Source organism: Sinocyclocheilus rhinocerous, unplaced genomic scaffold (genome assembly GCF_001515625.1).
Source record: "Sinocyclocheilus rhinocerous isolate Xijiao unplaced genomic scaffold, SAMN03320098_v1.1 scaffold539, whole genome shotgun sequence".
In the NCBI taxonomy this organism is placed as follows: domain Eukaryota; kingdom Metazoa; phylum Chordata; class Actinopteri; order Cypriniformes; family Cyprinidae; genus Sinocyclocheilus; species Sinocyclocheilus rhinocerous.
Genome location: NW_015653003.1, coordinates 1,068,942 through 1,082,134, shown reverse-complemented (window position 1 = coordinate 1,082,134; position 13,193 = coordinate 1,068,942). Strand labels below are relative to the sequence as shown.

The following is a 13,193-nucleotide window of genomic DNA, read 5'->3' as shown; positions in this document are numbered from 1 at the left end:
TGACTTTCTTCTTTCAGACGAATCCAGTCGGAGTTATATTAAAAATTGTCCTGGCTATTCCAAGCTCTATCATTGCAGTCAGTGCGTGTTGCAGTTGAACAGTCCACAAGTCGTCAAATAAAGCGCGCGCATCCATAATAAAACATGCCTCACATGGCTCCGGGGGGTAAATAAAGGCCTTCCGTAATGAATCCATGCGTTTTTGTAAGAAAAATATCCATATTTCAAACGTAATAAACACTCACTTCTCTCACTTCCGTTATCTGTCAAGATAATCTGTCCGTTATCTGAAATTATTATATTTGTTCTTTAGGGCATATTAGAGTTTAGAGATTGTTTAGCGATGTGTGAAAATTAGCGACGTTTGAAAGCCAGGTGCTGCTCACCCATTTAAACTACAGATTGTCATCCAATTTCATACTCATTTGCTAGTCTTACACACATGATGTTTCTGCAACCCACCTGCAAAGTGTTGTGATGTCATATCTTGAAATTCCTATTTACAGTTCCTTTAACTGCTTATAGGGAAAAAAGAAAAATGATAGCTTGGACTTCATGCTGTTATTTCTGTAGTTTTTGTCTCCATTAAACTATCAGTTCACCAAGAAATAAAAATATTTTCATTTACTCACTTTCACTCAGAGTTAAACTGTGTCAGGACAAATTCAGCTTGATAATGTTAGATAACTTTGATAGAAAGGTATGTAATGGATTACAATCAACCAAAAATTAGACAGCTGTTAGTATGACAGTATTTACACAACTATCAATACTTATTTGGGCAACCCTTAGCCTCAATGACAGCCTGTAGTCTCCTGGGCATGCTGTCACCCAGCTTCATGCAAACCTAAAAAAAAATATTTACAGTTCCTTTAACTGCTTATAGGGAAAAAAGAAAAATGATAGCTTGGACTTCATGCTGTTATTTCTGTAGTTTTTGTCTCCATTAAACTATCAGTTCACCAAGAAATACAAATATTTTCATTTACTCACTTTCATTTGGTTTCAACCCCATATTATTTTCCTCCTTTTTTCTTGAGAATACACAGACATTATATATTTGAGAGCTACAGTGAAACTTGAGAGCTGCGGCTATCATATCGCTTCAGAAGACATGGTATATAGACTAATGACTTAGATTTTCCCTAGAGAAGTAGAATTATTTGCACAGTCTTTCATATGAACATACTGTGCAGCTATTTTGCAATCTTTGGGTGATTCTACAAAATAGGTGCTGTTTGTTATATATATATATATATATATATATATGGGGCTGAGAGCCACTTGTTTTTGCTTGCTACAGTAGCAAATGCATAATTACATATATACAATGCATATTTTTATAAATATGTGTAAATAAAACCTTTAAACTTTCAATGTATTCTTTCAGTTTTACTTCACATAATGCATTTTTAAAAACACTCAAAGTTGTCTCCTTAGGTTGTGCATCTACTTTACCTAATAATAATAATAATTAATAAAAACTTTGTGATAGAGACATCATAATTCTTTCCATCATCCAAAAAGTGGAAATTTCACTATAAAAATCATCTTATTAAACAGGAAAAGGTCCCTATGTCATAGTACATTTTAAGTGTTTTATTCATGTAAATATGATTGTCCAGCAAGTTGTAAAAAGCTCTGCTTAAAGTTGTCGACACATTTAAAAAATATTTACAGACTTTGGCAACTTTATTTGCCCGCTAGGCTTCAGTGGGCTTAGTTGCATCTGAAACGGCTGGAAGCCGAGAGTTGAAGAAGGATAGAACAGCTTTAATGTGTGTCTCTATGTTTCAGTATCTCAGTAATGAGTCCTTTCTTCACTATGTTAAATTATCACAGCTAAATAGCTCTCGTTCACTTTAGATATGATGTGATTACGGAGATGGTGATTACATCATGTTAGACATTAGTGTGCGTCTCTTCATGGATCGGCTTGAAGGAACATTCTCTATAGCTGTCACAGCATGATGTCTTCAGGCAACCAAACATGTTAATGTGAGGAGAATCAGCTGGGCCACACATGGGTCAAGAGTTCTGTCCTATCAGAGGCTACCGAGCAGGATATTCAGACAGATTGCATTGATACTCCATATGCTTAAGAGTTTATTAGGTGGGGTTTCATTTAAAATGGCTGTTTAAGATGCAAAAACTGTGAGTTTGACATGTCCCTGTCAGTGTTAATTTTCATATTACTGATTTATTATTGTAGGTTTTGTTAATATTCTGAATTGGATTTTATTTTTATATTTTTGGTTTTCATTTTAATTTTAGTTAAAGTTTTAGTAACACTGTTGTTGTTATTTATTTATTTATTTAATATGTCTAGTTTTTTAAATTAGGTTTTAGCTTTTGTTGTTGTTGTTGTTTTAGTAAAATAAAAATAAATTTAAATAAAATAAAATACAATTAAATGTAATTTTTTAAAAAATATTTTATTTTATTTTAGTTAGTTTAGTTGGTAACTTTGAAGCTTATGTGTAATGCATTATACAAGTATTTTAAATGCATTAATTATGCCTTGTAATGCACATTATAATGCATTGTATGATCTCATGAATAACTGCAACAACATTTATAATACATTATAACACATTTCTTTTGTTATTTCTATTGTTACACCTTTAAAATATTATATTTCATTAAAACACAGGACAAACAACTAGTTTCAGATGTAACAAGGAATCGGCAAATATTATAATGCATTTTAACTTTTGGTCACACTTTATTTTAAGGTCCAATTCTCTCTGTTAACTAACTATTAACTACAACTTTTGCCTCAATATACTAAAATTTGCTGCTTATTAATAGTTAGTAAGGTAGTCTTTACGTTTAGGTATGGGGTAGGATTAAGGGCATTAATATGTGCTTTATGAGTACTAATAAACAGCCAATATGCTAGTAATATGCATACTAATAAGCAACTTGTTATTAGTAAGAATTGGTCCATAAACTAAAGTGTTACCTAACTTTTTTCTTTTTTTTTCTTTTTTACAATTATTTATGAACAGATATAATGCATTATAATGCACATTATAAATACCTTTATAATGTATTATACATAAAGACTATACATTTACTTAATTACAATAAAAAAAACACAGGTAATGCATTCTGGAAAGTGTTCTTCCACTCTGGTTTGCAAAGGATAATTTATTTGATGAAATGTATAAACTAAATACAAATCTATCTTTCTATCATTATGCGTTTCTTTAGGCCTATAAAACCTTTAAACTTCAAAGACTTTTTAAACTTTAAAAAAAATATATCAATCAAGACTTTGTCAAGCATTCAAAGCTTGTCTTGCTTTTCTGGTTAAAAATTAGTCATATGGATTTCTTTGAATTTTATTTTTTGTAATTCTACTTCCTTACATTCAAATATATTCTAATCGCAATTCTGTATCCTGTTTACTACCTCACTTCAAATTCAACTCCGATTTAGCAACTCAAGCATTCTCAATTCAGTTCAGAATGAGGAACAACCTTGCAGTGAATAAAAGTTTTGTGCACTCAGTTTAGTGAATTCAAATAGAGAATAATTGCAATAGCTTCGTCCATTAAAGCTGTTTGCATAAAGATACTCCACAAACTTGGCTCAACTGTGATTCATTCAAATCACACCTCAGCTTTTGGAGCAAGAGAAGGTGGCATTGATTGGCCAGCATTACTGGCCTCTGGTGACAGCTATCAGAATGGTGCTACCTCATCTAGCGTTCATTAGCAAGTGAAAGACAAGCTCTGTGCCTGTGGTTATCGTGTTTCTCATGTCTCAGCTCTCTACTGCACGCCTCTGTGCTTCTGACCTCATGATACCCTTCCTCTCTCCGTCACACGGCTGTGAGTTGTCGCCTGTTGCGTGATCAGCTGTGCGGATCTGCTGTCCTGCTGCGTCTGTGCCTTCTCCTCTCCCTCTGGAGTCTCTTTCATCCCTCCAACACGCTCCAATACATAATATGATCTTGCACACACCTCTGTCCTCAACAGTACACCATGTTCACCCTATTGATATTTGAACCTTGTTATGCTGGTGGTGTATTTGTTGATATTAAGCCCTGTGTGTGATTATGTGGAAGGGGTTTTGATTAATAGAATATTTGAGAAAGGACCTAAGAGTTGCACATACAAGGTTTGGACAAAATAATGTAAACATCCATTACTGTAGGGGTTAAAGGTATAGTTCACCCAAAAATGAAAATGCTAGCATTTACTCACCCTCAAGTTGTTCCAAAATTGCATTGATGATCAGTTTCTTTCTTTCGCTGAACACAAAAGAAGATATTTTGAAGAATGCTGGTAACCAAACAGTTGCTGATAGCTATTGAGTTCCATAGTAATGGAAGTCAGTGGCTACCAACAACTGTTTGGTTACCAGCATTCTTCAAAATATTTATTGTGCTGAACCCCCCTAAACCTCACTCCCATCCGGGTCACGGCACCAATGTAACCCCTCTCTCCCGGGTCCTCCCCGCCACACCTCATTCTTGTTCCGAGTGGGTCTCTGGCATGGGAGACAGACGCACTAACAAAGAGGCTAAAGACTGCAGCCTCTAGCATCAGTCACTAGTGTGTCTCTTGAGATCAGAGGAGTGAGGTTTACTTGCATAGTACCTAGTCGCTGGCCTCCGTTACACTCACCCCCCTAAACCTCACTCCCATCCGGGTCACGGCACCAATGTAACCCCTCCATGAATGTACTGACAATGTAACCAATGTAACCCCTCTCTCCCGGGTCCTCCCCGCCACACCTCATTCTTGTTCCGAGTGGGTCTCGAACCCGGGTCTCCGGCATGGGAGGCAGACGCACTAACAAGGAGGCTAAAGACTGCAGCCTCTAGCATCAGTCATTAGTGCGTCTCTTGAGATCAGGGGAGTGAGGTTTACCTGCATAGCACCTACTCGCTGGCCTCCGTTACAATATAAAACCTGGACAGTTGGAGCACCAAGATGAACTTCAGCATCTGCCCTAGCCAGACAAATCACCTGACCTGAATAATATCAAACCACTGTAGGCAGGTTTGAAGAGAAGAGTGAGAAGCTGATTCCGTCCTTTAGCATTTCTAAAGCAACTGGTAGATGTTTTTATAGACAACATTCGACTGGAGACTATTAAAACGTTTTATGAATCTTTTCTAAGGTTGGAAGTTGTTTTAAGGGCAAAAATGGTGGTAAAACAACTTAATAAAGAAATATTGCCCATTTTGCAAGGTGTACACATTATTTTGCCCAATCCCTGCATTTAGGTGTTTTTTTTTTTAGACAAACAAATTTCCAATGTGTTGTTTTATTTATTAATAAATTTATTTATCTGATCACAGTGACAAACGGTTCTCTGCTTTGGGCTTCGGGGCAAGAATTCCACCTAATTATGAGGTAAAAGACCATATATATATATATATATATATATATATACTGTATGCATATTCATGTGTGGTCCTGTAAAAGAAATGTGCTTAAAAGTCTCAAAAGAAATGACATTAAAGTATATTTTTGTGCCTACATGCTTGTTAGTACATTCAGCAGTACAGACTAAAGTCCACAGGAGAAGAATGGACAGATATAGAGTGAATACAACCCCTTGTGAAAAAAGAAGTATAATTTAACATACTTTTAAAAAGAGTACTTATTACAGAAATAATACACTTTAAAATAATATATGTTTGTATAAGTGCAAAGTGAATATATTGTTTTCAGAGACTTAATTCCATGTTAACTGCGATTAAATAATAGTGTATTATAGTCTAAATTATATTAAGTGCTTTTGGCCCACTTAAGTAGGACTTAAGTACACCAATATATGTAATTTCATAATTAATTCTATTGTCTTTGATTAAATTTGATTGATGTGTACTGGTGAATATACTGACAAGCATTTGTAATGATGAAGTTGCAATTTAGTACATTTAAAATATATTTTCAAATGTAATATTGAATAACACTACAGTTAAAGTTATAATCAAGTACTTTACAAGTGCTATAGTATGTTAGTAAACACATCGAAATAAGTGAACTTTAAAGCATGGCAAGAGATTATTAAAACAAATGATTAAAAATGTACTTTAAAGTAAAACCTATAATTTGACATTATGTACTTGCGTTATTAAAGTGTTCTTTCTGTAAGTACACTTAAGTGGCCTTGTACTTCATTAATATTATATTATTTACACATATATATCAACGTGATCTCATGATAATTCGTATGTATTTTACGTAACGTGGTTCTATAAAACCTTTTATCCAAAGCGACTTACAAATGAGGTAGATAGAAGCAATCAAAATGAACAAAAGAGCAACAATATGTAAGTGCAAATGACAAGTTTCGGTTAGCCTAACGCAGTACACGTAGCAAGGTATTTTTTATTTTTATTTTTATAATTTTTTTGTGTATATGTGCACACACACACACACAGAAAAACAAGTAGATAGAATAGAAAAAATAGAAAGCTAGTGTTTTTTTTTATAAAAAAGAAGATCAATAAAGTAGAATTAAAATAGAATAGAAAGTGCTACAGTTAGAGGGTCAAATAAAGATGGAACAGATGTATATATATATATACTTTTAAGATTTGAAGTACACAACAAGTGCACTTCTTTTTTTCACAAGGGTTGTCTATTGGTAATTTGTAAATGTAGAAGTATCGGCCATCTTCTATATTTGGTAGACCAGCAAACCACAGTCTCTGGCACTCTATATCTTAAATATGCAAAGTCATAACTTGTTTTATTTTTATTTACATACTCTCTCTCTCATGTAATAACAACTTTACAGAAGAAAGGGCTATTCTCATAGAATTAAAATAATAACAGCTTGCAAAGGCTTCCCTGAGTGTTGACAGTAATCTGTCACAGGATTTCATTTTATGGTCTGTTTGTTCAGGCAGATTGCACTGCACTAGTTATGAGCTCTATTTCCTTTTCAAGGAAATACAATAATAATAATTATATTCAGAATGTCTTCGTCAACAAAAGAAAATCAATTGCAATAAAATTTGTGCAACAAAAAGTACCAGAGGGGGCCCACAGTGGTTGTTGCTTACAATGGAATATCTGTAGGGAGGATGCTATTTTGTTTTAGCATCATCATCATCTGGTAATTTCATGCATAGTGTTGCAGAAAGTATTTTTCCTAGAAACATTCAAATAAGCCTAACCAGCACTGCATGATTTATTGCCTTCATTTAAGAGCAGGATTTATGACATTGAATTAGGTTTTTAACCAGAAAACAGGTGTGTAATAGCATGCTTAACAAGCTGAAGTCGGATAAACAAACCCTTACTGTGTGTTTTTCTTCTACAAACTACAGGTGTCTCATGACTTTGCCATAAATTTCAACCCGGAGGATGATGAATGTGAAGGTAAGAGAGACGAGCACTTTGCATGTTAGTGATCTCATGGGAACTGAACAGAGACACTCTGCAATGTTTTTGAAGCTTTAGTCACAGTTATAGGAAAAGTTCACTCACAAATAAAAAGTCTGTCATCATTTACCCTCACTGATGTTTCAAACTTTATATGACTTTCTTTCTTCTGTGGAACACAAAAGGAGAAATGTTGAGGAATGGCCACTCTTTTCAAAAAAAGCAGTATCTTTGTGTGAGGAACAGATCCAAATATATATTCTATTTATCTTATTAATCTTGCCCTTTACTGTCAGCTTTCATTCAAAAAACTGGATTTAGCACTGTTATGAATAATTACAAAATTTTAGACAATTTTTCACACATATCATATTATACATATTATATATACATATCACGTTTGTGTTTCACGGAAGAAGCGATGTCAGTAACGCTTCTACTTGAAGCCTTTATATATAATGCATTATAAAAAAATGTATGCAGTATTTATGTAATGCACCTTATAATTAACTGTATGATCTGGAATATCAGTTTTAATACATTATAATACTTATCTATTCATTGTTACGCCTTTAGAAAGTATAATGCGTAATGCACCTGACAAACAACCAGTTTCAGATGTAACAAGGAATCTGCTAATATTATTATGCATTTAACTTTGGTTACAATTATTATACAATTTTTTAATGCACTATTTATATAATGCACCTTATAATTCATTGTATGATCTGGAATATTTGTAACCACAGTTATACTACATTATAATACTTATCTATTCCTTGTTACACCTTTAGAAAGTATAATGCGTAATGCACCTGATAAACAACCTGTTTTAGATGTAACAAGAAATCTGCAAATATTATTATGCATTTAATTTTGGTTACAGTTAACCAAAATTATTGTGAAAAGATATATTGCATTGCAACATACATTATGAATACCTTTATAATGCATTATACATAAAGGCTTCAAGTAAAGTCATACGGTTTTGGAGCGGCATGAGGGTGAGTAAATAATGACTGAATTTTAATTTCTGGGTGAACAGTTCCTTTAACACTCAAAGAGAATGTGTGAAGACTGTGGACAATCTTGGGCTTGCTTCAGTCCTTTATGCAGAAGACGGAGAGCTCCAAGTCAGTCTCTTGATCCCAAAATCTGTTGCTTTTGCTGCCAATACTTCAGCACTGCTCTCAGAAGCCCGTTGAGACAGAGAGAGAAATACAAATAAGCCTCCAGAACAGAAGTTTTAGCCATGTCCCCTCTCTCTCTGATCAGAGATCCAGGGGGTTGTGGAAGCCTACCAAAACTGCCTGCCCAAGATCCAGCTCTACGGTCCCACTAATGTGGCTCCCATCATCAACAGAATAGCTAAGCAGGCGGCTGGGAAAGAACCCATCAAAGATGCTTCTGTGAGTATCTTTAAAGTTTCCGTGTATGGCACAGCACTGAAAGGGAAATTCATTAAAAATAAACACAGAGGAATTATGCAATCAGGTAATGGCGGAAACACGGCCACAAAAGCGCTGCTGGTGGATATCTGCATGGGGATATTCCTCAGTGGATTCTATGTTGTGGAAGATGCAGCTGACTATCATGATCTGGCATATTTCGCTGAGACTGTACAGTATTTCTCCAACACTGTTATTCATATACTTTAAAGGGGTCATATGATGCTATTTTAAAGATCATTATTTGGTGTATTTGGTGTAACAGAATATGTTGACATGCTTTAATGTTCAAAAAACACATTATTTTTCAAATACTGTACATTGAGACTTTAGTCTTTGCAACTTTACAGATCTTCTTTATGCACCAAGAGCTTGTAACACTCCAAAGAGAAAGGAAAACTGGAAATCGCATCATATGACCCCTTTAAAATGTATTTTTACATCATGTGTCTGGATATGTGCCAGGTTATAACATACCTAAACATAACTACTACAACAACAACATTACTTACGATCAATAAGCATCAAATTAGGAGTTTTTATTACTCTTAAAAAAATTTTTTTTAAATGAATGAATGTTTGGAATTTAAAATAAATCATTTACATTAAAAAAAATCCTCAACCTATTAAAGTCATCAAGACTTTCCACTTCAGAGTGAATATATCTACTGTACATTCAAATGTGGACAGGGCTTAAATTGGAAACTAAATTATATATAATATAATCATATTTGTCTTTTCAATGAAAGGAATTCATTTTATGTGATTTAATGTAAATATGCATGATGAAATATGCATGGTGACATGAATTTAGTATCTGGACTGCAGGTGAAATATGAGTTAAAACTGGATTTTGTGCTGACATGCAGCTCTTTAAAGTGGTTTAATGATTTTGCCCCTGACTATTCTTTTGGGTTTTTATCTTATGTCCTTGGTTTGTTCACATAACCTTTGACATTTAGATCCAAATAAAACCGCTTAATGTTTTTTCAGCTGATTATCTGGAGGGCTGCTTTGGTAATTAACGCAACTACAATCCATTCAGAGTCCCTTTACATGTCATTAAATGGTCTCGGGTCAAATATTTGCCCTCAAGCTTAGCAATTATCTATGCATTGCTTTATTTCATTGCTGTCTTCTGCACACCATGTCCTTGTGATGATCTTCATTTATTATTTAATCTTATGTCACCCCTTCCCCAAAAGTGATCATTTTTCAGTAAATGAGCTCAGTGAGATCAATGTTCAGAAACCAGGCCATTCATTCAAACTGTAGACATTGCATGTTTAATGTTGGCAGGACCTCTGGGGATGTTCAGGCCAGTAAATATTGCTAACTTTAGCCCACTGACTGCCTATTTTAGTAGGGTATCCAATATTCTGTTCATTACTATCGAGACAATTAAACGAACAGTTCACCCATAAATAAAAATTCAGTTTTTACTTACGCTCATGTTAGTTCCGAACCCAAATTAAGTAATTTTTTATGTTCAATAGAATTTTTAAAGAATCATTCATGTTGATTTTTTTTGCACTTTTTGGGAGCTTTTTATGCTTAACAAATTGATTTGAACCACTGAAAAAAAAAAAGAATAGAGGTTTAGAACAACATGAGGGTCAGTAAGTAATGACAATTTCCATTAATGGACATTTTTCCTTGAAAGTGAATGCTTAGTGGATGAAGCTCCAGACATGTTTATAACATTGAATAATAAATCAGACAACATACCTGATAACAACCCTTTTCTCTGCCAGCTGTATCATATCCTGCTGATCCTCACAGACGGGGTGGTAACAGACATGGCCGATACACGGGAGGCCATTGTTCGGGCCTCCTACCAGCCAATGTCCATCATAATAGTGGGAGTGGGAAACGCCGACTTCACAGATATGCAGATCCTTGATGGGGATGATGGAGTCCTGCGCTCACCCAAAGGGGAACCCGTCTTGAGGGACATCGTCCAGTTTGTGCCCTTCAGAGACTTTAAAACGGTTAGTTTTTCTCAGTTCTTAGTCACTGACAATTTGCAAATGAAGGTAAATATTTTTATTATCTCAGAAAGAAGGTGTCTGCTGAGCTAAATTTGAGAATAAATAAATAAATAAATAGTATTTTTTAAAATGTTTGCAATAAAGAAACAAAATCACTTCAAGTTATTATGCAGGAGTTATTTTAATCCTCACCCTATAAAACATATAGTCAAATATAAATATATATAAAATATAAAAATTTAATTGTGAGATAGTTTTTTTGAGGGGGGAAAAAAGACTGATATGTTCTCAGAATTGCGAGTTTATATCTCACAATTAAAAATTTTTTACTCGCAATTGCGAGTTTATATTTTGCGATATTTATATCAGAATTGTGAGAAAAAAAGTCAGAATTGCGAGATATAAACTCGCAACTGCAAGAAAAAAAGTCAGAATTGTGAGTTTATATCTCGCAGTTCTCACTTTATTTCTCAGAATTGCGACTTTATGTCTCTCAATTATGACTTTTTAACTCGCAATTGCGAGTTTGTATCACGCAATTCTGAGAAAAAAAGTCAGAATTGTGAGATAAAAAGTCGCAATTACCTCTTTTATTTTTTATTCAGTGGCGGAAACGGGCATTTGCAAAAAAAAAAAAAAAATATATATATATATATATTGCAATACTTTTTATGGCCTTAAAATTTGTAAATTACATTTAACATATTGTAAAAGGAGCCATGGATGCCTTGCATAAATGGCATGGTGAATGAAGCAGGCAGTGAAGCAAATCTCATATCAATCATATATATCATTGCAATATCAATCATATTCCAGTGGTCCATTTGGGCAGAAATGGCTCTTAGAGCTTCACAGTTTCTCCATAAGAGCTGTTTGTTCCCTCCACTGATGTACACAGCCAGAAAAAAAAGAGAAGTGAGGATTAAACAAGTCAAGTGTAAATACTCTCAACAGCCTGCTGTTTGGCTCTCTACCAGACAATTCAAATTACAAACTATACTTTTTCCTCGTTGATTTCCTCTTTTACACTGTTGTTAATGTTTTCCCCTTCATGGAGGCCAATAAAAGTGTGACTTTTGCAGGCTTCACCAGCTGCACTGGCAAAGTGTGTCCTAGCGGAGGTGCCTAAACAGGTAGTGGAGTACTTCAGTCACAAGGCCATACCCCCGATGAACCCAGTGCTGAATTCAACCCCCAGCTCCATCGCCAACACACCTGAATAACACTTAACCTGAAGTCCGGTCCAGCCCTGAACACCTCCACAGTACTGAAACAGATGAGAGCTGGAACTGGAACAACATGCAGTATACACTGTCATCCTGACTAAATTTTGTTCATTCATAAGCTGTTCAAACATGACTGACGGTTTGGCTCATGGTCTCCGATCTTGCCCTTGACACCATTACTGCTCTCCCAGCATGCAAACCGGAGTCATTTTCGCCTCTGCTTCGCGTAAGAGCAGACAATACATTGAATTCCCATCAGGACCAGGCCTTCTGATCCCTGCTGACTATTTTCAACCTCGCAAGGCCACTTCTGCTTTCTGCTGTTTTGTATGCCCTTCAGAGCTTTCGGAGACTTTGCTCTGCCTGCCTGTGGGCTCTTTTCATTTCTGGACTTATGTCAAGAAGCATACAGTGCAGCGTAATATGAAAATGTAATCTATAGATAATAGCATGTACATTCACTAAAAGAGTTTGCTTTGGTTTTGCTGGATATGCATAGTTCATTGCTAAAATCATCATCTTGGTGTAAAGATAATGGGCGTGTGAGAATGGTCATCAACTGACTAGCCGATTAGCATGCTGACAGAGCGCTGTTTGACAGTTTGCACGATGAAACCCTCTTGGATAAGCTGCGTCTTCAAATCCATCGCCTTTAAGACACCGGCAACACAGCCATTCACATGCAGACAGGTCTTTGGTTGATGTTTCATGATGTTTTTTAAGCATCTTGCGCCATGAGCATTATTAAGGCGGCAAATTAAGATGAGTTGTTTACTGAAAAATACCTTTTAAAAATGTGTCTCGAGACTCTTGCAGTCAGTTTCATTCTGTTGTGTCTGGTCTTATGTCAACACCTGCTAACAAACATGTCTGATTAGTGAACATGAAATTAGTCAATTAAACAGGACTTCTTTAAGAAATATTAGTTGACTAGTCAGTAGGTTGCCTGAGGAAATTTTGAAATTCTGTCTACAAATCTGTGCCAATGCACTGATTCAAATGTAAGCTACTTGATTTTATCCCCGTTTAAATGATTTGTGGAAACACTTGAACATTGCCAGGCACTTTGTCAATCACGAGAGAAGTGCACAAATCTCTGCTCTAATTAAAAAGATGAAGTGTGTAATTTCTGTGCATATAGCAGAACCAAAATGATTTCTTAATACTGTA

At 35.0% G+C, this 13,193-nt stretch overlaps 1 protein-coding gene across 2 annotated transcripts in view; it reads left to right on the top strand.

Moving 5' to 3' along the window:
* The window catches only part of LOC107715467 (copine-7-like), a 54,578-nt gene extending 42,213 nt beyond the window's left edge, over window positions 1–12,365 (top strand). For both annotated transcript variants that reach the window (XM_016521616.1, XM_016521615.1), the window contains exons 11-15: window positions 5,318–5,372; window positions 7,304–7,355; window positions 8,634–8,767; window positions 10,561–10,797; window positions 11,880–12,365. In XM_016521616.1, coding sequence (XP_016377102.1) covers window positions 5,318–5,372; window positions 7,304–7,355; window positions 8,634–8,767; window positions 10,561–10,797; window positions 11,880–12,020 — 619 coding nt within the window. In that variant the 3' untranslated portion in view covers window positions 12,021–12,365. The remainder of the gene's footprint in view (window positions 1–5,317; window positions 5,373–7,303; window positions 7,356–8,633; window positions 8,768–10,560; window positions 10,798–11,879) is intronic.
* Window positions 12,366–13,193: the final 828 nt, after the last annotated feature.